Here is a 25,683-nt window from a genome sequence, read left to right on the forward strand (position 1 = left end):
AAGAAAATCATGGTGTCACCTGGCTCTTGAAACAGGCCAGGATGCTGGTGGACTGGTCCGGGTCACTACCCAGAAGCCCAGCTGAGCGAATTGTGCTGGCCTCCTCCGCCACTCTGATTCGCTCTTAGCACCTGTCCTTTAGGCCCTGTTCACGGGCTTTTCTCTTTGAGTGCTGGAAAGGCATCTTCTGTGAAGGTGACTTCACCAAGTAAAGCATCCCTCTGTGAAACGGATTAAACTAGAGGCTGTTAGAGTAGCTGCCTTTGCTTGGTTACTGTTTATCACAGAGGTCAAGTCTGATAAGTGGAGGACGTTGCTGTAGGCTGGTGGCCTTTGTCCCCTGGGGCTAAACTCTAGTTTCTTCTTCTACCCTTCCCCTGAAGCAGGAAGGGCTTCTGGGGGCCCTTCCTTGGCCCCCTTGGGCCACCTTGAGGAAAGTGGAAGGCCACCTTGGCTCCTGCCTCAGGGGAAGGGTAGAAGAACCTTGCTCCAGAGGCAGGGTCTGCCTGCCCTTCCTCCTCGTCTTTTGCAGGGTGCCCTGTGCTACCTTGGTCCTCATAGTTTTGCTTAGTGGTCTGCCCTGACTACCTGTGCTTGCCTGCATATCTTGACTCCTAGTTCACACCCACCTTTCCTTTAGGCTCTTTGTATGAGATGAGTCTGTACCCCCCTGCTATATTGCTGAGCACAACCCGCTCAGAAATGTCTCTGAGATGACCTTTGCTTCCTTATTTTGCCTACCAGCTTTTAGATTGGGAGGGGATAAGCATGCTCACAGGATTAAATGCCCAGACTCCAGACCAGGCTGCATGGTTTAATTCCTGTTTTTGCTTTGTGATCTCTAGTAAGCTGTTTAATCTTTCTGTTTCTCCGTTTCCTTGTGTGAATAATGGGTGTAATGGTGCCTACACTATAGGTTTGTCATAAGGATTTAATAATAATACATAGCATTCTACAAGAATTTTGTATATTATATTATTGGGGAGCAAGAACTTTCTATCCCCTTCAAAGATCTTTCTAGCCAGACGAAGACTCAAATTGACGTGAGACAGATTAATAGGAGAAAATCAGATTTAATTTCATGTGTATGGGGAATCCACATAGACATGGAAATTCCAAAAACGGGCAAAATCAGGTATTTATGTTATTCTGAACTATGGAGAATTGGGTCAGGGTCTGGAACTTCAAAGGGAAGGAATTCAGTTCACAGGGAGATTAAAAAGAGCAAATGTCTGGTAAACAAATGTTTGCTGAGCCACTCGGAAACAAGGAGACATGGAGGACTTTGATCCAACAGACCTTGCTAGTTCCTCCCTGTCTACCTTGCTTAGTTCATAGTATAATGTAGTCATCTGTGGTGATAGCTTTCTTTCTGGAGCAGGTCCTTTAGCTAAATTCTTTCTAGACCGCCGAGGTCAGGGACATAAAGAGCTTTTCCGGGATCTGCTGGGTTTGGTTGCTTTTTAACTCAAAGTAATCTTCATGCCAAAGCAGCCTGCTCTTGGCCCTTACAGTATTATAGAAGCATACACTGTACAATGCTATCTATTATTAACATGAGAGTTCTCCTAAAGTTATTCACAAAGCTAAGTATTCAAGTTCCCAAGCCAGGACCTTCTCCTTGCTTGTACTCCCGTTCATCAGGTGAGTTTGGTTTAGTTCCCTAAGGATTATCTGTACCCTCCTTGGTGTTTGGTTTACTAAGATATGTGAACTAAATTCTTGCGGTTTACATGTGACTCCAGGTTTATAAAAATACACTTTTTCTAATTACCGAATACATTCTCTGTACCCGCCCAAGGCAAGGCACGTCTCTCTCATCTTTCTTTGTTTGCATGACAGTCCAGGGAGGCAGATGTTATTAGGGCCCTATCAGGCTGGAGATTTCCATTTGCCCCCTGTCCCCGCCCCACCCTTCTCCACCCTGTGTTCTGCCCCTTGAGGCTCTCCGCTTTTGTCCTCTGGTAGGGCTCAGACAGTGGAGAGCCCAGATAGGAGGTGGGGGTCCCCTTGGGCTGGCTGTGTCCCTTGACCAAGGCAGCCATCTTTATATGGTTCTCTCCTCCTTGTTCCAGTACCTGGTCTTTCCTCTTGTCCTTTTAAAAGTGGGGATGCCTTCAGAACCCCAGGTTACTGCCCTTCCTTTAGGGTTTCCTTACCCCATCATGTCTTCGTAAGCAATTCCTTTATGAAAACTCTTCGAATTACTCCAGTTCTAAAGAATTCCCATAATTCTCCTGGGATGTTGTCTGACAGAAGTGACACTTGGCTGAAGTTTCACAGCTGGTAGGCAGCACCATAGGGTTTCAGACCTTTAAAAGCTTCAAAAAGGCTGCGCTAGTCTTTTTCCATGGTACCATACTACCTCACAATTGCTAAGAAGTTTAGTATGAAACTGGGTGTTTAGGGCGCCTGGGTGGCTCAGTGGGTTAAGCCACTGCCTTCGGCTCAGGTCATGATCTCAGGGTCCTGGGATCGAGTCCCGCATCGGGCTCTCTGCTCAGCAGGGACCTGCTTCCCTCTCTCTCTCTCTCTGCCTGCTTCTCTGCCTACTTGTGATCTCTCTCTGTCAAATAAATAAATAAAATCTTAAAAAAAAAAAAAAAAAGAAACTGGGTGTTTATATGTGAGGGATAAAACTTGGCATTTGCAGTATTTTCTAAGTATTCAGTTTTCATAGGATTGAAAAGTATAATCCCAGGAAATGTAGCCACTTGCCTAAATTGTGTAATTTTTCTTATTTATGTGGTTCATCCTAAATTGAATGTTTTTCACTTGCCTGCAACATTTCTGGCCATTCTGAGTTTTCCTGCATTCTTCTGTTTGAAACATGATGGAGGATGATGCTTATCATGTTGGCCAAAGTAAAAGGCGGCATACAGTACTGAACCCCAGAAGTGGTGTTTTTCAACTTCCAGCTGTTGTAACTGTCATGAATCCTAAGTCGAGGCAAAGCACATGCTAGATTTGAATATTAACCAGTGATATGGTTGGATTCCAGACTTAAGAGCACATAGGTTGCATTGATCCTCATGCTTCTGTTTTATATACGACATCTACACAGAGCGGTCATGCTTTAGAAGTTTACCAAGTGTGCCAGACATCAGTAATGAATGACAGTGGGCCGGGAATTCCTCATGGGCTTGGTGACACCAGAGCCTGGATCAACTAGAAGAGAATGAGATACTTATTTTCTCCCGCCCCCAACACCTTTGGTTCCTAAACCTCCCAGCAGAGGCCAGTGTCCTCTAGGTGGACCAGAGTGCCCAGTGCCCTACCCAACCCCCTACTCTCCACCCCGCCTTCCAAACTCACAGACCTTCCTTCAGGATCTCCTCTGCTCCTCTGCTTTATTTTTTATTTTTATTTTTTTTAAGATTTTATTGTTTTGAGAGAGAGGGAGAAAGCGAGCCTGAGAGGGGGGAGGTGCAGAGGGAGAGGGAGAAACTCCCCGCTGAGCTTGGAGCCTGACACGGGGCTTGATCCCAGAATTCTGGGATCATGACCTGAGCCAAAGGCAGACACTTAACCGACAGAGCCACCCAGGCACCCTGCTCCTCTGCTTTATAAACATCCCTCAGTTTCCTGACACTTTGTACTCTATCAAAACTATCCCCCAGATAGGTTAGTTTTTCTGGTTGAAATAATTCACTAGTCAATGTCTTTGTATCTTAATAAGAAATCTTTTAAAAATTTCAAGTGGGGATTCATTTTAGTTAAGTAATTGGGAAAAGTATTTTGTGTGTAGGAAAATCTTGGGCTTCTTTCCCTCTAATTGTCCTATACCTTGCTGGCCACTGGTGGTGCTTCAGGGCAGGGAGATGTTGTAGACAAGGACAGACCTTGGAATATGTTGCAGGAGGAGAAGACATTAATGTCATTTGCAAAGGGTGAGAAGTGGGCTAAGATCATATCGTGTTCCTGGAATCCATTTCCTCTAGCTTTCCTCTCACCCTACTCCAGTTGTCTGTTCTCTGCTTATACTTTTGGACAAGCAAAATTACTGCTGGTAACTAATTAGGGTCCTCACTCATTGTCTCCTTTACCTGGTTTCTTATTTCAGGGGTGTGTGTGTGTGTGTGTGTGTGTGTGTGTGTGTGTGTGTGTTTATGTTTTTAGAGCAGTATGATTTGTAGAGTTTGTCTTTGGTGCGATTCAGAGTTGGTCTTTGTGTATATTATAAGGTGAACATTTAAGGGAATGTTATTTCTGTAATCAGTTGTTATAGAAAACATTTTGCTTAAGTACTTATCCAAAATATGCAAGCCAAATTTAAGTTACTTATTAATTAGCTATAGTTCATGGAGAGATTTTAGAGTTTTTATTATTACCTAAAATAATCAATCATTTTTATTGATCACTGTAGGTGCCAAGTATCAATCTTTACACTATTGAATTAACACATGGGGAATTTAAGTGGCAAGTTAAGAGGAAATTCAAACACTTTCAAGAATTTCACAGAGAGCTGCTCAAGTACAAAGCTTTTATCCGAATCCCCATTCCCACCAGAAGGTAACTGTTTCAGAATAATTATATAAAGTTATTCCAGTATACAAGTTGGGTGGGAAGAATATTTTATCGATATTATGGGTTAGCTTGTCTATTGTCAGTGGATATTTTCTATTAAAATAGGCTTTTCTAAAAATAAACCATTTTATGAAAGGTTTTATAAGAGTAATATTAGAATCATATTAGAAAGAATAATAAATGTTTCCAATGCATGGGTGTTTTAGGCACACGTTTAGAAGACAGAACGTCAAAGAAGAGCCTCGAGAGATGCCAAGTTTGCCCCGTTCCTCTGAAAACATGATCAGAGAAGAACAGTTCTTTGGCAGAAGGGTAAGTCCTTCCAGTCTTCTGCTCTTTGGAGTATAATTTTGTGGTTCTGTAGAAACCTGGTGGCCCCTGAGGGGTGGGGCTGGGGGGCCAGCTGCAACTGTTCTCGCCCCGGGAACCCTCACCCAGGATGGCTTCTCTGGAACTTGTTAGGCAGTCCTTCCCCACGCCATTCTGACCTGGGTAGGGTGTGTTTCCCGGAGGAGGAGGAGTGTTCTGTGAAGAAGCTTCCTCCCAGCAGGAACCTCTTAGGGCTCTTTGTGAGTCAAGATTGAGCTCATCATTGAGTGTTTTGAGATGTACTCATTTAAAAACCTATATTTCCCTCTGTTTGCTCCAGGCTTTATAGTAGCTTGTCCTAAATCTGTGTGAGGTCTCATTCCCAAACTGTGGGGGGAGCCCTTCAGGTCAGAGAGTGGTAGGACAGAAGCCAGAGGCCCCAGTCCTCTGCCCCAGTGATGCAGAGACACACAGGGGAGGAGATAGTTTTTCTGCTGGAAAGTTACCAAGTAAATGTCAGTTCTGTTGTGTAATCTGAAAGTTTAATGTTCTGAAAGCAATATTTGATTTCTTCTTTGTGTAGTTGTCTTCTTGTATGAAATCTTTTTAGCGATCTAGAACAAATATTTTCCAAGATACTCTACAGTGTGGGGTTTCTGTGTGCACTTACATGAATGCAGTTGAAAATGAGAAGCTGTGGCTTTAACAGTTAGTGCTTCCACACACATCATCATAGTCACTGTGATGGACATTACCCTCGTGCATTTGAGCATATTTGAAATCAGGGTACAACTTACTAGAAAGTCTCTCTCTCCTTTTTTTAACCTCTCCCTGCCCTTCCTCCCCCCCCCCCGAAACAGCTTTGAAAAAAACAGTAATATATCCACCAGTAAATTCAGTGTTATAATTAAGGAAATTCAGGGTTTTAATAAAATCAACAAATGCCTTTAGACTGTCTACCATGGGCAAGTCTTGTGCTAGTAACTACGGAAGATTAAAAGAATATACAGCTTGGGTCTTGTCAGCAGTTTTTAAAAGACAGATGCATGTAAAACATTAAATAGCAAGAAGGAATTTGAAAAATGGTTCAGGGGTACTATGGAAATAACTCCTTAATGCTATTCAAGATTCCTTTCCCGTGATAATACAAGTAAAGAATTGAATAAGTTTGCAGAAGGTAAAATGAGATAATGATCACATCCCTGTCACTGTTACCTCTCATCTAATATATTTGTGTTGCAGAAACAACTAGAAGATTATTTGACAAAGCTACTAAAAATGCCCATGTATAGAAACTACCATGCGACAGTAAGTATTGTTCAGTGACTTAAATTTTGAAATAGTTTATAAAATCATAAGTTGTCAGCTGAATGTTGGATCGTTTTATTAACAGACGTGCTTGTATCCACTTCTCCGGTATTCCTCAAGTTACAGTTAATGAGAGCAAAATTGATTTGACAGCAGTAATTTAGTTCATGGTGATGCTATTAAAAAAATCATATATAAATTAATGTGTCTAGAACAGTAGATTTAAATGAACTTCAAACTCTGCTCCAGGCTAGATTATCTAGAAATCGACGTCCTTGTCTCCTCAGGTTTCCAGAATAATACCCAAAAGCATTTCTAAGCCTAAAGGAAAAAACACTTGAGTAGTAAGTGAGGAAACAGCTGAGCAGAGTCGAATACCCAAAGTTTATACAGAGCGTCCTGCTTGGTTGGTCATCAGGTTGGCCCATGATGCTTATGAAAGGCCTGTCTTTTCATGTGAAAGTGAGAAGCATGGGAAAAGTGAGGGGGAGGAAAAAACTCTGGGGAAATAAAAGAGAGAAGACATGGTGAGGCTTAGAAGCAGCTGGGAGGCCCACAGGTGCAAGCAGGAAGGAGGAGGCTTTTGTAGAAGTTCTCAGAAAACAGTAAGGTCAGTCCTCTTAGAGGCCTTGAAGGCATGTTTTTAAAGGATTAAACTTCAATTATCTAAAAGTCCAGATAACTGAGAATGTCCTGGGTTATTGTATTTTTGCATCTGTGTGAGTAGAAACTGCAACGCTTGGGGGTTGAATGTATATATATGGTATAGGGGCAGAAATTAAGAGTAGGCAGTCACGGCCTACTAGATGTGGCCTCTAGTTTAGAGAATGCCATTACTTAAATACTTAAATAGAGGGAAGGGGTACCTGGGGGGCTCAGTTAGTTAATCTTCTGACTATCAGTTTCTGCTCAGGTCATGATCTCAGAGTCCTGTGATCGAGCCCGCATGGGGCTCCACATCAAGGCAGAATCTGCTTGAGAGTCTTCCCCCCTCTCTTCCCTCCTCCTGCTTCTTCCCCATCCCACACTTGTGCGCTTGCTCTCTCTCTCTCAAATAAATAAAAAAATCTTTAAAAAAAAAAAAAGAGAGAAAAGAAAGAAGGAAGGCAGGCTTCTATGTTAGGAGAGGAAGCAAGAGCTCCTTCACCCTTTGGAGTTTTCTGGTGACTCGCTGCAATCTTGCTGCCTGTCAGGGTATTATCTGGAGGCTGGACAAGCCCCCATCCTGTCCCCTGGTCCCCCCAAGCACAAATGATCTGGGGCCCAGCCCATGGCCCACCTTCTGCGGCAGCTTGCACTGTTCCATTTGGTGGACTTGAAGGAGCATATGTGGTTTCCTAATCCTGGAGGAGTTTTCCCAGGAAAACCAGCAACTTGGGTCCAACCGGAGGCTCTCAAGAGGAGGAGGATGGGAGAGATTTCTTCCCTTCTGGGACTCAGGAACATGCATCTTTGAGAGAGTGTAACGAGTAAGGATGTCACTGCTGTTATTTCCGATTATATAACTGGTCATTGCTATGGCTAAAAATGCTGTTTCCTGTTGTGTTCTCTGAAGAGATATACGCTGAGGAGTATTTAAATGTGCTAGTACCAGTATGCGATGGTTTTGCATTTGTTTTACTCTTCCTGCCTATGACTTTATTGGTGCTATTTCTTTTGGCTTTAGAACAGTAATTGCTAAGTTTAGTCTTCTCTTTCCGTGTATAGTACTACATTTTGGATTCTTACGTTGATTAAAAAATGTGTACATTTTCTTAAATGTTCATTTTATTTTCCAATCATGAAAATCTTTCCAGAGTTCAGCCGTATTTTATCTAGAAATTCTAGAATGTCTTCTAAACATTTCCTCTAAAAGGGAAAACCTGGTCTCAACTGACCCAAATATATGTTACCCCACATTTTTGATAGCTACTTATTTACCCTAAGAATGGAATTCTCCAGAATGATTCAGACATAAGATACAATTCAATCTATCTTAATTTTCTAACGTTATTAAATTGTCACATAATGTAATTTGGCCTAGAGACTAGATTTACAGGCTTTTGCCTCATATTTATGAAATTAGATTGGCATCTTTGTGTATCCTTTGATAATTGTGAGAAATATTAAAACTACTGTCTGTAAAATCATATTAAAAGTAATTTTTATACAGTCACATATAATTAATTTATACTTTTTAACTGTAAAACAAGCTTATTAGAAGTTAATTTGGGTCTTTAGGCCAGAGATCATGGATCATAGGTCAAGGGTCAGATAGGATCACATCTCTAATTTCCATAGAATTTCAATGAAACCAAATATGAACAGTTTTCTTTATTTTCCTATGGTCATTGGTTAAGTTAGTATTTAGATCAGGAATTTTTTTTCCCAGGAGTATAACTTTTTAAATTCCTTCTTCCTCCTTGAGGGTCTGAAAAACATATCATCTTAGTGTTTTAGTGGATTTAACAGCAGATAATTCCCTTAAAGATTATTGGTAATTCATTCTGTTTACTCATTTGTAAAATAGGGATACATGTCTTTGCACTCTGCTCAAGGCATAAATATGTTTTTAAAAAAGGAATGTGTTTACTCAGTTGTAACATACAAAATACAAAATCTCAAACAGAATTCCTTTTATATTCTAAGTTGTATTGGTGCTAGCTCTAATAGTGAACCCACCAGGGAGCATTTTAATTAGTAACTGGAAAATGCATGGCTTGCAGGGAATTTAAAGGAAGAGTCATTAGGAACAGGAAATGTGGGTGCCTCAAGTGGCTCAATGGGTTGAAGCCTCTGCCTTCAGCTCAGGTCATGATCTCAGGGGCTTGAGATCGAGCCCTGCATCAGGCACTCTGTTCAGCAGGGATTCCACTTCCTTCCTCTCTGCCTGCCTCTCTGCCTACTTGTGATCTCTGTCTGTCAAATAAATAAAATCTTAAAAAGAAAAAAAGGAACAGGAAATGTACCTTTTTTCCAGCTGAAGATTAAAATCTAGAAAGGGAATGAAATGCATCATTTCCAGAAGCATCCTAGGTTGACAGGATGCTATTGCTAACTTCCGGTTTGACTGACATTTGACTGTGGTAACTCAGATTCCTTACCTCCCAGAGGGTGATTTTGGGAGGTAAGGAATCTGAAGATAAGCATTCCACAGACAGACAAGACTGAGTTCACCCCTCCCTTGTTTTATACGGTGAGTGAATTCAGTTTGAAGGGAAGAATGGGTAAAGGTGAATGAAGAAGAATGGGTAAAGGTGAATGAAGATGCCCACAGTGTTTCCATGCCAATGGGGAGAAGCTGTGCTGTTAAACAGCTGTGCCTGCAAAGTGAGGGATGTCTTGTCATTCTCATGATTGAGTCTTAAGAGCTGAGAGAGTCCTTCTGTCCTCTCTGTTTCCTCCACTGATGAGATGTCTTCTCTTTTCTCTCGGGCTGTGTTCATTGTCTGACCTGGAAGGCAAACTTTCCTGGAGTAAGTGAGCCAACCTCCTACCCTTCCCAGAAGGGCACTGCCCAACCCAGCACTTTTGTCTCCCTTGCTTCCGAGAATTTCCCGCTGGGGCACTTGCTTGGGCATTTTGCTGCCTCAGGCATCAAGGTGGCCTCTGAACGCCCCCCTCCCCTTCCAGTACAAAGATGAGCTAGAGGAACCCTGAATGCATGATTGCCGGGTAATTTCCAGGGCTTGTTGTTACCCCTTGGGCTAATTGCTTGTCCCTTGTCTTTGGAACTTTATTTCCCTGTTTGACTAACATTTACTTGTACTTCTCACAAGTTGGAAAAATAATATTGATTAATACATTATTCAAGAGATCAGTCAGCCCTGTGGAATATTGTCCAGCTAAACTGATCATTAAATTCATGTTCTTGAGACTCACTCACCTGGGCAAATAGAGAATGGATTGTTATCACTCAGGATGCACTGAGAAGTGCGGACGACACAGTCTTTGTTCAATTTCACATTGTGTTATTTGGGTTTGCCTCTAAATTGACCTTGCCACATTTACTTTTAATCTGTTAAATCTGTATTAGAGCACATATTGCCAGAGATTCTTTTTTTTTTTTTTTTAATCTATAACAAGGCTAGTTGTTTCTTGAAATCTCTCCCTAGTCGAACTAAAGTGATTAGGATAATTTTAAATTTTATATTGGTACACCACTTTAAATTTCTGCATTACTAACATATTTTTTTATTTAGATGAAATTCTTTACACTTAGCAATTTTATTATGATATTTTGAAGTTATGATTTCTGAATTATTTCAAAGAATACTTCTGCTGTCAACTCGATGATAAGAGCCATGTGAATAAGAAACTATCCAGATATTAGATAAATGGTTTCCTTGATTTTTGCTTTTCATTTCCTGTTCCTCCATTTAACTGTTCTGTAGCTTTGCATATAAATTAGTTATACCTCTGTAGTAGTTTCTTCCAGTGTAAACTAGGATTGACATTTTCTCTCCGCTCCCTAGAGATTAAATGAGAAGTTATGGTTTAGGGTTTTAAAACATTTTGGATTCTATGTTCAGAGTCTGCAGTGTCACTTCTAATAACAAGCGTTTCCACAGATCAGATTTTTAAAATATGGTATTGAATCACAATATTTTATACAAGAATGAACTGTAAAGTCTTCATAGAATCTTTATAAAAAATTTAATGTGAAGATATATTTGATTGGGGGTTTTTAAGTCTTTCTGGATTTTTTTTCTGAGGATTATCTTTATTTATTTGAGAGCGAGTAAGTGAGAGGAAGAGAGAGACAAAAAACACTAGTGGGGGAGGGGCAGAGGGAGAGGGAGAAACAGTCTCCCTGTTGAACAGGGAGCCTGATGTGGGGCTTGGTCCCAGGACCCTGAGATCATAACCTGAGCCAAAGGCAGATGCTTAATGGACTGAGCCACCCAGGTGCCCCATGTCTTTCTGAATTTAATTTTTAATGTTTTAATTTTAATTTTTTTATTATGTTCAGTTAGCCAGTATACAGTACATCGTAAGTATTTAGTTGTAGTGTTTAACGATTCATTAGTTGCATATAACACCCAGGGCTCATCACCACTTGTTCCCTCCTTAATACCCATTACCTGGCCACCCCATCCCCCACCCCACTCCCTTCTGTAACCTTCAGTTTGGTTCCCAGAGTCCAGAGTCTCTCATGATTTGTCTCCCTGTCCGTTTGTTCTCATTCAGTTTTCCCTCCCTTCCCCTGTGATCCTCTGCTCTATTCCCTATGTTCCACATATGAGTGAGACCATATGATAATTGACTCTCTCTGCTTGACTTATTTCACTCAGCACAATCTCCTCCAGTTCTGTCCATGTCGATGCAAATGGTGGGTATTCATCCTTTCTGATGGCTGAATAATACTCCATTGTATATATGGACCATATCTTCTTTATCCATTCGTCTGTTGAAGGGCATCTGGGCTCCTTCCACAGTTTGGCTATTGTGGACATTGCTGCTATGAACATTAGGGTGCATGTGCCCCTTCTTTCACTACATCTGTATCTTTGGGGTAAATAGCCAGTAGTGCAATTCCTGGGTCCTCAGAGTGTTAAAAATAAGTCTTTCTGAATTTTTACAAATAATCCAAGAAAGAATTGGAAGCACTTAACTGGGTGACTCACAGCAGTGAGAGATTGGTAATTTTTTGCTTACAAATTTAATAATAGATTATTTCCAATCACATATATAAAACGTTAAAGGAAAACTATTAGGTTTCATTTTTTTTTAAGATTTTACTTATTTGTTAGAGCACGTGGGAGCACAGGCAGACAGAGTGTCAGGCAGAGGCAGAGGGAGAAACAGGCTCCCTGCCGAGCAAGGAGCCCGATGTGGGACTCGATCCCAGGACCCTGGGATCATGACCTGAGCCGAAGGCAGCTGCTTAATCAACTGAGCCACCCAGGCATCCCGAGGTTTCATTTTTTTTTTTTTTTAAAGATTTTATTTATTTATTTGACAGAGATGCCAGAAGTAGGCAGAGAGGCAGGGAGAGAGAGAGCGGGAAGCAGGCTCCCTGCTGAACAGAGAGCCTAATGCGGGGCTCAATCCCAGGACCCGGAGACCATACCCCGAGCCGAAGGCAGAGGCTGGGCCACCTAGGTGCCCCGACTGTTAGGTTTCATTTTATTAATCCCATTTACAAGCTTGGCTCAAATGCCATTTCTTCTTAGGAGTCAAATCAACCTGGAAACTGGACACCTTCCTCTGTAACTACTTGACATGTAATTGTTGTGGTTCTTCCCACAGAACTTTGTTGATGGGGAGTGTCTTCTATATCTGGTCTCCCATCCGCTTCCTGATGCCAGGAGCATATCTTCTTGATTTTGAATTTTCTGTTAAGGCTGTTATTGACATGATGTACAACCACTGGTAGATCTGGGCCTACTGTGGCTACTTTTAAGGAAAGTTCTGTAATTTGGGAGCCAAATAATGTCCAACTCTAACTCTTTCAAGTAATACATGAGGTGAAACTCCTGCGTATGCTGAGCATTACATAATGTCCATTGGTTTTCCCCTTTGTGCTTTCACATTTTCATCTAATACTCTTGGCAAATGATTTACTGCTTTTGCAGCTTTGTTTTGAGGAAACTGTTTGGTCTGACCTAATTCTGAATCTAACCCTTGCTAATTCTGTTATCTTGGACAGTTTTTTAAAAAGATTTATTTATTTTAGAGAGTGAGCGCATGCGGGGGTGGAGAGGGCAGATGGAGAGGAAGAGAGAGTCGAAAGCAAACGGTGTGCTGAGCGTGGAGCCCGACTTGGGGCTGGATCTCACAACCCTGAGATCAAGACCTGAGCTAAAAACCAAGAGTTAGATGCTTAGCTGATGGTGTCACCCAGGTGCCTCTATCTTGGACAATTTATCTAACATCTCTACACCAGGGGTTGGTAAATTATGGCCTATGGACCAGATCGATCCCACTGCCTATTTTTATATGGTCTATGAGCTAAGAATAGTTTTTATGTTCTTAAATGCTTGAAAATTTTTTTTAAAAGAACAATATTTTGTGACATAAAAATTATATTAAATTTATATTTTAGTATGTGTAAATTAAGTTTTAATGGAATACAACCATGCTTGTTCATTTATGTATTATCTGTGGCTGCTTTTATTTCATAATAGTACAAGTATATGATTCACAAAGCCTAAAATTCTTATGTCTGACTTCTTTGCCAAGAAAGTTTGCCTATCCTTGCTCTAAAGCTCAGTGTCCTCTTCTGTACAAGGGGGAAAATAGCACCTATTTCAGAGAGATCTGAGATAATGTATGAAAAATGCTTAGTACAGGGCCAACAGATATTAAGCACTCAGTAAATGTTAGCTGTTGATGTTGTCATCATAATATTTGTAGTTTTTATCTTCCCATAATTTATAAGGTAAAGGTGGGCCTGAAATTCTCTTCCTTTTCTACTCACTAAAAATAGTTATTTTTATATTATTTGTATGTAAAATTATTTTATTTTATTTCTTTCTTTAGAGAGAGTGTGGGGTGGGGAGAGGGTCAGAGGGAGAAGGAGAAAGAGAATCTTGAGCAGACTGCCCGCTGAGCACGAGCCTGTTGCCAGGACTTGATCTCACAACCCTGAGATCATAACCTGAGATGAAATCAAGAGTCAGATTCTCAACCACCTGAGCTACCCAGGCACCCCTTATTTTATTTCATTTGTATTAAAATATTCTGGTATTCCTGATGTTCAAAGATCTCTGCAAACTCCCTTCAACGCACTCTACCATTTAACTTTACATTACTCTCGTCATCTTGCTTACTATAGCTCAACTGTATACCTGATGACCTTTGTACACCTTCCCTGTCCTCTCTCCCCCTTCATCTCCCATTTCCACGTACCAAGCCTAATCCACCTTTCAGAACCTGGCATCAACATCACTGCCTTCACACAACCCTATTGTTAGTGTGTACGCTATGCCACACAATCCTCCTTCCCCAACAACAAAATCACAGAAGAATTTGGGGAGTAAAATCTCTCCTGGTGACTTTCTTGAGCATTCTGTCTTTACCTTTGAGAGGACACATCACTTTCTTGGTTGTGTCTTAATTATACATAGACCTCTGATCTGTTCTTCCAGGGCGATGCCATTGTGTTGCCCGGTGTCGTCCCCCAGATGTGTTTACACATGCGGTATCTAATGCATGTTGTTGGTTTTTTTTCAAATGTATAAATTTTTCTTTTTTCTTTCTGTCTTTCTAAAATGTGGATTTTTGGGGACGCCTGGGTGGCTCAGTTGGTTGAGCAGCTGCCTTCGGCTCAGGTCATGATCCCAGCATCCTGGGATCGAGTCCCACATCGGGCTCCTTGCTCATCAGGGAGCCTGCTTCTCCCTCTGCCTCTGCCTGCCATTCTGTCTGCCTGTGCTTGCTCTCTCTCCCTCTCTCTCTCTGACAAATAAATAAATAAAATCTTAAAAAAAAAAAAAAAAGAAATGGTTAAAATGTGGATTTTTGGCCTCTTTTTCAGACAGAATTCCTTGACATAAGCCAGCTGTCTTTCATCCATGATTTGGGACCAAAGGGCATGTAAGTTCCAGTGTTGCGTGTTAAAGAGAAGAGGGAAAGTTGATAAGTACCACTCTTTGATTTACTGGCGGGCCATGGGGACAGATCTTACTGGCTTCACTACCTGCTGCTTTTCTTCCCGACAGAGTCCAAGCCACTTGGGACATCTGTTTATACACAGTGCTACCTTGCTGTATTGAACACCCGTAGCAGCTGCCCCATCCCCTTTCTTTTGTGCTTCCAGCACATACGGTTGCCTACGGCCCAACATTAGGGGTGTTTCATACAGGTAGCAAATACGTTATGTGGGAGAAAGCATTAGAAATAAACGTACTGTGTTGTATGTTTGAAAGTTGCTAGGAGAAGAGATCTTGAAAGTTCTCGTCACAAGAAAAAAAAGTTATAACTGTGTACAGTGATGGATGTTCATTAGATGTATTGAGGTGATCATTTTTGCAGTATATACAAATACCACATTAATGTCTTATACACTGAAACTGGTATAATGTCTATCAGCTGTAGCTCAGTTTTAAAAAATGAAATATACCGAATCCCTTCTTTTTAATAACTTATAAAAGTTAGCTGTTTATCAGTCATTTTCATGATTAAAAATGCTGCTGTGTAAAATTTATGCTAAGTAACGAGATTGACATTTACTTAATGATTATTTTCCTTCATAAAGTGAGCGCTCGAGTGCTTAGCTTCTTTAGGGCTAAGAGCCTTGTTAGTAGTGGTTTTCATTTTTTCCTTTTGTTAGGCCATTAGTATTGTTATGTCTTGTCCTACTTTTCAAAATCAAGACATTTCTCTTTCCAAAGCTCTAAGAGCTGTGCTCTATTCCTTTGGTATGGGTTGGTCCTAGAACTGTAGGAAGAAGGATGAGGAATATTTGGGAACTGGTGGGCGAGCACCCCCAGTGGTCTCAACAGCAGGTAAACTGTCCCTGTGTGGGCCTTTGGCAATGTGCAGGGTCTTTTTCAGCTTGTCGCAATGACTGGAGGGTACACTCAGGACAGGGAACCAGAAGCTAGGATGCTTAAAGTCCTGCAGTATGTGCAAGAGCCTTTTGCTGCCTCCAATCCGACCAGGTGCTTTTAGGGATCAGCTGCTAGAGTATCCACCTAGTGAATGTGCCGGTGAAGAAGGAAGGAGAGGAATGTGATGTGAGAATGAAACAGTTTATTTAGTCCCAAGTCATGAGGCTGTATCAGCAAAGTGCGAGTTGGAAATCCAAAGACCCTGGGTTAACTTGGTATCTCTTTCAGAGAAGGTATGATAATGAAAAGATCCGGGGGACACAGAATACCGGGCTTGAATTGCTGTGGTCAAGGAAGAGCCTGCTACCGCTGGTCCAAAAGGTAGGTCTTGGTCGTTCTGTGGGTTTGTTTTAAGAAACTGGATATTTGGGGAATTTTCACAGACTGGTTTTCAATTACAAATCAGTTCTATATCCTTTGAAAGTCACAACAGAGCACATTTTAAATTTTTTTTTAAAGATTTTATTTATTTGACAGAGATCATAGGCAGAAAGGCAGGCAGAGAGAGTGGGGGAAGCAGGCTCCCCGCTGAGCAGAGAGCCCGATGCGGGCCTCGATCCCAGGACCCTGAGACCACGACCCAAGCCGAAGGCAGAGGCTCAACCCACTGAGTCACCCAGGCACCCCTAAATTATCTTAAGTTCCAGATCTCAGCATCCATTCAACATTCTAACTCAAACCTGGACTTGTAGGCAGAGTGTGCAAACTTTTATTATATATGTAAAAACCTGGTTGGCAATAGAACTCATGGGTCAGCCAAAGAACATATACAAATGGCCAGTAAGGACAAGTAGATAGCTCAACCTCACTAGTCGTAAGGGGACTGCAACTCAAAACCATGGTGGGGTCCAACTTCACACCCACCAGGATGGCTATCATGAAAAAGATACACAGTACCAAGTGTTGTTGACAAGGATGTAGAGAAGTTGGAACACTACTACATTGCTGGTAGAAATAGGAGATGGTGCAGGCACTCTAGAAAACAGTGCAGCAATTTCTCAAAATGTTAAACATAGGAAGTGGGATTACCGGGGGCTATGGTAACTCTAGGTGTTTACCCAAAAGAATTGAAAAAATGTGCATATATCAAAACTTGTAGAAGAATCTTCATAGCAGCGTTATTCAGAATAGCCAAAAGATACAAGCCACCCAATGTCCGTCATCCGATGAATGGTTAAACGGGGGTGGGGGGGGGGGGATCCATACAGTGGAATATTATTTAGCCATAAAAAAGAACGAAGATGAAGGGAGATGGGGGTTCTTTCTGGGTTGATGAAGATATATGGTGGTATAACTTTTTGAATATATTATAAACCCCTGAACTGTATACTTTTAAAGGGTGAGTTTTACAGTATGTGAATAAATTGTTTAGAAATTTTTAATGAAAAAAAGAATAAAGTGCTAATTCATGCTATGTCCTGACTGAATCTCAAAAGCATTATGCTAAGTGAAAAAGCCAGACACAAAAGGCCACATATTATATGATTCCATTCATATGGAAAGTCCAGAATAGACTATTCTTTAGAGACAGAGTAGATGAGTGGTCTTGAGGGGTTAGGAGGAGAGGAGAATGGGAAGTGACTGCTAACAGAAATTGGGTTTCTTTTGGGTGGTGACAGTATTCTGAAATTAGATATCAGTGGTAATGGTACACAGCTTTACAAATATACTAAAACCTACTGAACTGTACACTTAAAAAATAACAACAAAATAAAACATTTGTCAGACTTCAGGGATGATAATTTTAGACTTACATTTGCGAGGATGTATAATGTGCTGTGTGATATAGACAGAGAACTTTAATTCATATCCTGTATCCTACACAACCAAAGACTCCTGTGGGTCAGTATTCTCATCTGATTCTTATTTGTGTCCTCAAAGCACTTATCACAATGTTTTGAATGTAATAGACAATAGTTGTTTGTTAATAATAATATTTTATTGGAATTTTGGAAAAATATTGAGAAGTATACATTATTTTCCCAGCCTTGAAAAAGTTCTGTGAGCTCTGTGTACATATGGAATTGAGCTAAGTGTATATTAAAAATACATAAACCCTGAACTAAGATTTACCTTTAAACATAGTTAAGGTACACTACCAGCAAAAAAAAACCACCATTAAGTAATGCTCTCATTATCTTAGTTTTGAAAGGATGGCAGAAATTACAGGGAGGAGATCAAGAGATTAGAGAAAATTGAAAATTTCTGTGTTCCAGGAAAACCGTTTTACTAAAACAAAAAAGGAAGTAGTATACTAGAAAATGTGTGTTTTCAAATAAACTGCTATAATTTACATAAGCACACAGTAGGGCCCTGGTGCAGATTCCTCCTGAGCAGCGCCCCCTACACCCCCCCACATGCCCCCAGTTGGCTTCGGCTAAGGCAGCTGGCTGCTGGGGGCCAGTCCCGAGGGTTCCAAAGGCAAGCCCTCGCAAGCCTTTGACTGCAGACACTCTGGGCAATGCGGGTCTGCTTTTGTGCATGCTGAGCAGACTGGAAGCATTCACGGCCCCCAGGAGCAGCCCTTAGCTAGGAGCTGGCAGGAAGGAGTCTGACCCTGGCAGCCCTCTGGTGGGTGATTCTGCTACAAGCTCTGCACTGTCTCCAGAAGGCCCCTGAAGGGTTTGCAGCCCAATTGCCCACAATAAAGGACATGCAACCACAACACATCCTTGACGGCTCCTTTCCTGCTCCTCCTTCTTCCCTGCCTCGGCTCCTAATAACTCCCTAATACGCCCTTTTTAAATGACTTTGACTTACCACCTCGTCTCAGAGTAGACTTGTGGGCCAACCAACCTGAGACCTTGACTCAAGAAATGGAAGCCTTGGTCTGGTCCGTGCAGTCATTTATTGAGTGCCTAATGTTTGCTGGGTTGTGTCCTAGCTCCTATAAAAATCAGGCAAAATCCCTGCACTCACAGAGCCTTACTGGAGGAGAAAGGAAGGCAGTGATGAAGCTGACGAGCTCTGGGGATGGTATCCGTGCAGCTATGACCAGAAGGCATGGGTGGTGAGGGACTCGAGGATCGGGGGTGGGGTGGGTGACTTTAGCTCCCAGTGTCAGGAAACTCCTGTTGGAGTTACAACCTCCATGAGGAGGGGCAGCCAGAAAAGATGCGGTCCAGACTTTTTTATATAAAAGAACCTAGGTCTCTCACATCTTAAACTTGGGATTAAATCAGGCTTCAACCAGGACAGCCTAAAGAGATATGATCTTCCCTGGAATGAAATGTGTCATCATTTTAAATTATATAAATCTTTCCACAAAGATTGAAGCCTTGGTTCCCCATTAATAAGGATCTCCTGAGTTACATTTGTGGGTTATAAGGTGTCAGTACCAAATAAAATGATAAGATAGAGCTGACAAAATTAGGTTAGAAATTTTCTCACAGTAGAAACTATTAGTATCTCAATAGGAGTTGCTTTTAAGGGTGACACATTCATAACTCTCTCTTTTATTTTTATGCCCATAAAAAGCATTCTGATGACTTTCTTATTTATGCTACCTTAACAAATCAGGATAAAGCAAATGGGGCAATTGCAATTAAACTTTCAATCAAGTCTCATAATGACCTTGTCTCAAGGACAAGTTAAAAAAAAAAAAAAAAAAGACAAACATGGCAGACATTTCTTCCCACAATTTAAAGCAACTGCTTGAACAGCCTATCTGTTGAGCAACTTCTTGGCATTGGGTGGTGGATTAGACGATGTGTTTCTTATCTCAAATGATGTCTGAGGAGAAGGAGACACAAATTTTAAGAAATAAATGTAGCATTTATTTCTCCAAACTTTGAGCTATACCAAGAATTCTACAGACAGTGAATAAGCAGATAATCCCAGGGACGTGTCCTGAGGAAGACAAACAGATGGAAGGTGGGTTGGGGACTGGGCCAGCTTTTTACCCTTGAGTAGCCTGGGAAGGCCTCCCTGGGAGGAGAGTCTCAGCAGAGAGCTGATGAACAGGAAAAGACAGCCCTTGGGAGGATCTGGAAGAAATATTTCTAGGTAGAGGAATAACAAATGTAGAGGTGCAGAGAACGACCTTGGCAAATCTGAGGAACAGCCAGACGTCTGGTGGGAGACAACAGGAGAAGGGGAGACCGAGAAGGCCGGCTCTGGTGGTTTGTCCGCATTTTAGTGTCATAGCAAGGAGTGGCCCAGGCAGGAGGCATCTTGTTCGAAGGGACTATGATCTCACCTCCTTGAGAACAAGAACGTTTGTAAAGCGCCTCCTTGTCAATGTGAGTCGCGGTGCTGAGCAACGTATGTGAATCACCTCTGTTATTTCGCACAAACACAGATGAGCTGGGCATTGCTGTTCCCCTCATTTCATGGGTAGAGACCTTTTGCTCAGTCACGCAAGTCACACAGTCAGGTGGCTGAGCTGGAATTGGAGCCCAGGGAGGCTGACGGGTAGGTAGGTGCTTAGTCCCTGGGTAGCCGGTGCCGACTTCCAGAAGACAACTTGACCAATTCCTTTGTTGATGCAGAGAAAGGAAAGAAATCAGAAGAATTTTAATGAATGACGTAATTAAGAGCTTTATATAAAGACCAGGAGTGGGGCGCCTGGGTGGCTCAGTGGGTTAAAGCCTCTGCCTTCAGCTCAGGTCATGATCTCGGGGTCCTGGGATCGAGCCCCGCATTGGGCTCTCTGCTCTGCGAGGAGCCTGCTTCCCTCTCTCTCTGCCTGCCTCTCTGCCTACTTGTGATCTCTCTCTGTCAAATAAATAAATAAAATCTTTAAAAAAAAAAAAAAAGACCAGGAGTCAGTTTACCCTGATGTTTAATGACTATTAAAAAGAATTCACAGAAACAAAGATTGTTATCTTTGACATTCAGCTTTAAAAAATCCCGCTGACACCTGAGCACGTGGGTGGCTTGGTTGGTTAAATGTCCAACCCTTGATCTCAGCTCAGGTCTTGACCTCAGGGTCGTGAGTTCAAGCCCCATGTTGGACAACACACTGGGCATGGAACCTACTTAAAAAAAAATCCAGCTGTTATTAGTAAACTCTTCTGTATTTGCAGTCTGCCTCATCTTGGAGGGGCAGAGACAGAATGCACATAGGAGACCCCATGGATGGCAGCGCCAGTGTTCACCCGTGCTCTCGCCCCATAGTACACCCAGCTCTCTCCTTGCCATTGCTGAACAAGGTTGCTGAGAGCCTGTACAGATCCTCTGTGCCAATTAGAGAAAAGTACCATTTCTGCAGGATGTCATGTACCAGATGTCCTGGTGTAGGACTTGCCTGCTCAATGGTACCTTGTGGCCTGTCCCTAATGCCACGTTTGTCAGCCTTTGTCCTGGTGGTTTTGCCACCAGCCTCTGCTCTCAGAAGCTTTTCTGAGATTTGTTTTGTAATGCCAATCATGGGAGCTGGTACACCTGGGTAGGGGTCACCCCACCGTCATCCCGCACTGTGGCCCCCGGTGTGGCGCTCTGGTGAGAGCTCACATTGCGGCCGTGTAGGTGTGCTTTACTTCCAGGCACACAGGTTCACCAGGCTGCTGTGTTTGACTTTCTTCTCCGACCAGCAGGCCCGGCAGCTGTGGTTTTCAAAGCCTCTGGCTCCTGCTCAGTCAGCAGGATGGTACGGCGGTTCTCTGGGCCTGGGCCATGCCTCGTGCCCGCTAACTTCTACCGCAGGTGCAGCTGAGAGAAGGGACCTCGGCTAAAGAAGGAGCTTTAGACAGAGACATGATCCGCCCCACTCTCTTTTATCCTGAACTCAGTGATAGGCAGCCTGCATGTCTGCACTCACAACTCAGGCCTTCGGAACCACTGAGTCCTTGTTTATATCACGGCTTGAGCAGTAGCAGTGACACTGACATTGAGCAGTGTTAGGCGAATGCTTACAAAAAGTAGAATTCCTGCCTTTGCTGACGATTATTGAGAATGGTATCCGTTATACTGCTCAGTTGCCTGCTGTTAGGTCCCAAATGAGAAACTTCCTTTGGAATTTAATTTTTGGGGGAGACACCTTTTATTTCTTTAATTTATTCACTGGGTAAGAAAAACCAGGAAGCTCAGAGGCAGGTTGGCATACCGTCACCATATTTATGTTAATGTTGTGGTTAGGTATTTGCTTTCCGTGACTTTAATGTTTTTCCTTTTGTTAACATGTCATATGTATGTCCTTCACTGTGAGTCATCCTAACTCCATCCCATTCCCTTTTATTGGGAAGGAGCCAGGCTGTATTTTAAGAAACAAGTGAATGAAATGAACCTAGGTGGAGGCCAACATAGATTGGTGTGTGTTAAATCCCAAACTCTAGGGGCGCCTGGGTGGCTCAGTGGGTTAAGCCTCTGCCTTCGGCTCGGGTCATGATCTCAGGGTCCTGGGATCGAGCCCCGCATCGGACTCTCTGCTTAGCAGGGAGCCTGCTTCCTCCTCTCTCTCTGCCTGCCTCTCTGCCTGCTTGTGATCTCTATCTGTCAAATAAATAAACAAAATCTTTAAAAAAAAAAAAAAAAGTCCCAAACTCTAAAGCCACTAAATTGTAATGTGGCTAGCTATTTCAGTAACAATTTATTACAGATTTTTTTTTAGATACTGACTTTCATGTCACATTTACACTATTACTTATGTTCAGGTGTTCCAGCCTTTCCCGTTCTGTAATGGGCTTTGGCTTTGTGTGGTATGTGATATCATATGCCCACTATTGTTTTATTGTTATGAACTGACTTGATAACGACACGGTGACACATTTACATAAGTAAATGTGATTATAGGTGTTGTAGGCAGCATGACACAGTTGCCACGTGCATTCGTTTTAAATCAATCCCGTATGGTCTTGCCTTCTCGCTATCATTGCCAACCTGTCATCTGCGTCCTCACTGCTCAAATGTCATGCTAGTCTGGGCGTCACCCACGAACTCATGAGCGATGCAGAATCTCAGTCCCCGCCCCAGAACTACTGAATCAGAATCTGCATTTTATTTTTATTATTTATTTTATTACTGTTTTTATTACATTATTGAAGTATGATTGACATATAATATTACATTAGTTTCAGCATACAACACTGTGGTTCAACATTTATGTACATTATCAGATGCTCGCTACGATACATATAGTTACCATCTGTGGCCATGCAAAGTTATTAAAATATTCCCTGAGCTGTACTTGGCATCCCTGTGACTTACTTATTTTACAACTGGAAGTTTGTACCTCTTAATCTCCTTCACCTGTATGCCCATCCTTCCACCCGTCCCTGCTCTGGTAACCAGTAATTTGTTCTCTGTATTTATGAGTCTATTTCTGTTTTGCTTTGGTTGGTTGGTTGGTTTTTGTTTTCTTAGATTCCACATGTAAATGAAGTTATATGGTATTTGTCTTTTTCTCTCTGACTTATATCACTTAAGCATAACACCCTCTCTAGGTCCATTCATGTTGTTGCAAATGGCAAGATCTTTTTTTTTATTGGCTGAGTAATATTCCACCACATTTTCTTTATCCATTCATCAATAAGTTACTTCCATATCTCAGCTATTATAAATAATGTTGCAACAAATGTAGGGGTGTATACATCTCCTCGAATTAGTGTTTTTGTTTTCGTTAGGTAAATATTACAAAAGCGAAAATGCTGGATCATTTGGTATTTCTGTATTTTTTTGAGGAACCTCTATATGGTTCTCCGTAGTGACTGCAACAATTTACACTCCCACCCACAGGTCACCAGGGTGCCCTTTTCTCCACATCCTCACCAACACTTGTCATTTCTTGGCCTTGTGATACTGCACCGAATCTGCATTTTAACAGGATACCCATGCGAGGCATATTCACAGTAAAGTATTAGAAGAGTTGTTCTGTATTATTGTTGGAGCTTGCTAACCTGCCATATTACATCCCTCTTTATCCTTCATAATTTTCTTTCTAGAACACAATTACAATGATAGTCTCATCCTCTTCCTTGCTGGGGCATGAGGATTCTCTTATTTAATAAGCATCCTGGTGTTTCTGTTAAAAACACAGATTGTCAGGCCTTTTTAATGGATCTCAGGAACTTTTTAATGGATCTCAACAAGCATCTCAAGAGCTTCTGATGGCAAAACAAGTTTAGGAAACGCAGGTTCCATGCTGTAAAATCAGCATCCTGGGCAGGATCCTTAGACCCTCCTCAGTGCAGCCTTTGCCCATCATCCCCACGTGATACTCATTTGCCCATTGTTCCTTACTATATTCCCTAAGACCCGACCTCACCAGACTTTCTGCCAACACATGTAGCATTTCCATACCTCCATCCCTTTGCCCACTCTTCCCTCCATGTGGGATATACGCCTCAGCCACTGTGCTCAGATACCACCTCTTTGAGTCAGTGCCTCTACCTCTGTCTCTTAGTCCAAACTGAGGACTCCCTCCTTCTTATACACATTACCCCTACAGTTTCTAGTATCTTCTTTGTGCCCCACTAGCCTAGTAAGCCATTTGGAGAGCATGTCTCATTTACCTCTGTGCTGTTGCTACCCCTACCCTAGTATCCAGCTTATCACGGTATTTTCCCTTTATGAAACTTCTTAAAGTTTTTATTTATTTATTTGAGAGATAGAGAGAGCATGGAGGAGAGAAGGTCAGAGGGAGAAGCAGACTCCCAATGGAGCTGTGAGCCCAATGTGGGACTCGATCCAGGGACTCCGGAATCATGACCTGAGTTGAAGGCAGTCACTTAACCAACTGAGCCACACAGGCGCCCCCTTCATGAAACTCCTAAATATATATTGAGTTGAATACATATGTGCTTCTGAGAGATCATGTCCTATTGAACATTGTTTATTAATAGTCTTTAAAACCACAAGTAATTTGAATTAAAGAACAGAATATGTGGAGTATTAGATGCTTACTGGGTTGTTTTTAAAGGAGGATTTTTACCTCCCAAGAGACTTAATTTGCCTCTTTTATGACAGTTTATTTTAGCAAGCATGTTTCCAATGCATTTCCATTTTTCCAACAACTGAGGGTCCTACTATACGTTCTGCAAGCTCTACGTGCCGCAAGCTCTACGTGCCCGTTTCAGGGGCGCTCCTTCAGGCTTTGCCATTGGTGTATACTAAGCTAATGAATTGCTTTGAATTGCTTGGTGCCAGTACTTCTTAGAAAAACATAGTAGACCTCCTGTTCGTTTTTTGTGATTGTGGTTGTTGCATAGTGATGTTTAAAAAATATATACCCTATGTAAAAAATAAAATATCTACAGTCTGGGAGGGTGTTTACTTGTCTTAACTTGTTCTTCTTTTTGTTTCAGTAATCAACTCTAAAAATATTTATTACCTTCTTACAGGTGGTTGATAGTGAAAGATTCATTTTTGCTATATATGAAACCGGACAGTGGTGCCATTGCCTTTGTCCTGCTGGTCGATAAAGAATTCAAAATTAAGGTGGGGAAGAAGGAAACAGAGACCAAATATGGGCTCCGAATTGATAATCTTTCAAGGTAGAAATTTCAAGTATTTTTAAAAGATTTCTCTCAAAAACAAAGTTTCTCTCCCAACCTTGAGTGAAGGAAGTAAAATAATTTAAGTGTTAGAAAATTGTTATTTTGAACTCATCCTCAACCAAAAATAATGAAATTACTTTTCTTTCTATATATTTTTAAGTATAGAATACCCAGTGTAAAACAAAATAAATAATCACATTTATGCTTTATGATTTATGCTTGTTTTAATAAAATGTATGCCTACTACAAAATTAATGACTCGGTAATACCAACTTACCAAACAGATAAGTTAAGGAGTGATAGTTTCATATTTTAAAAAAATAAAATTTTACTTTATAAATTGATATCCTTTAGTTAACAGGAACACATAAACAGTGATTTGATTTACAAAAATTCTGTTTGCACACAGATTTTAAGAAAGAAATCTTGAAGGGATACTCAAGTGTTCATTAACTATAGATTTTATTAGCGAGTGTGTGTTAATAAATGTTTTTTCTGGAAGATTGTACACATACGTAATATGTGTATCTTTTTCTCTATATATACATTTGGTTCTACAAAGTTCAGCC

At 41.5% G+C, this 25,683-nt stretch overlaps 1 protein-coding gene across 3 annotated transcripts in view; it reads left to right on the top strand.

Annotated features, from left to right (window-relative positions):
• The window catches only part of LOC111150121 (phospholipase D1), a 154,372-nt gene that overhangs the window by 38,983 nt on the left and 89,706 nt on the right, over positions 1–25,683 (top strand). For all 3 annotated transcript variants that reach the window (XM_022507491.1, XM_022507500.1, XM_022507508.1), the window contains exons 4-9: positions 4,367–4,512; positions 4,734–4,839; positions 6,079–6,144; positions 14,606–14,664; positions 15,909–16,001; positions 24,959–25,111. In XM_022507491.1, the coding sequence (XP_022363199.1) occupies positions 4,367–4,512; positions 4,734–4,839; positions 6,079–6,144; positions 14,606–14,664; positions 15,909–16,001; positions 24,959–25,111 (623 nt within the window). The remainder of the gene's footprint in view (positions 1–4,366; positions 4,513–4,733; positions 4,840–6,078; positions 6,145–14,605; positions 14,665–15,908; positions 16,002–24,958; positions 25,112–25,683) is intronic.

Source organism: Enhydra lutris, unplaced genomic scaffold (genome assembly GCF_002288905.1).
Source record: "Enhydra lutris kenyoni isolate GAN:26980312 unplaced genomic scaffold, ASM228890v2 scaffoldscaffold2, whole genome shotgun sequence".
In the NCBI taxonomy this organism is placed as follows: domain Eukaryota; kingdom Metazoa; phylum Chordata; class Mammalia; order Carnivora; family Mustelidae; genus Enhydra; species Enhydra lutris.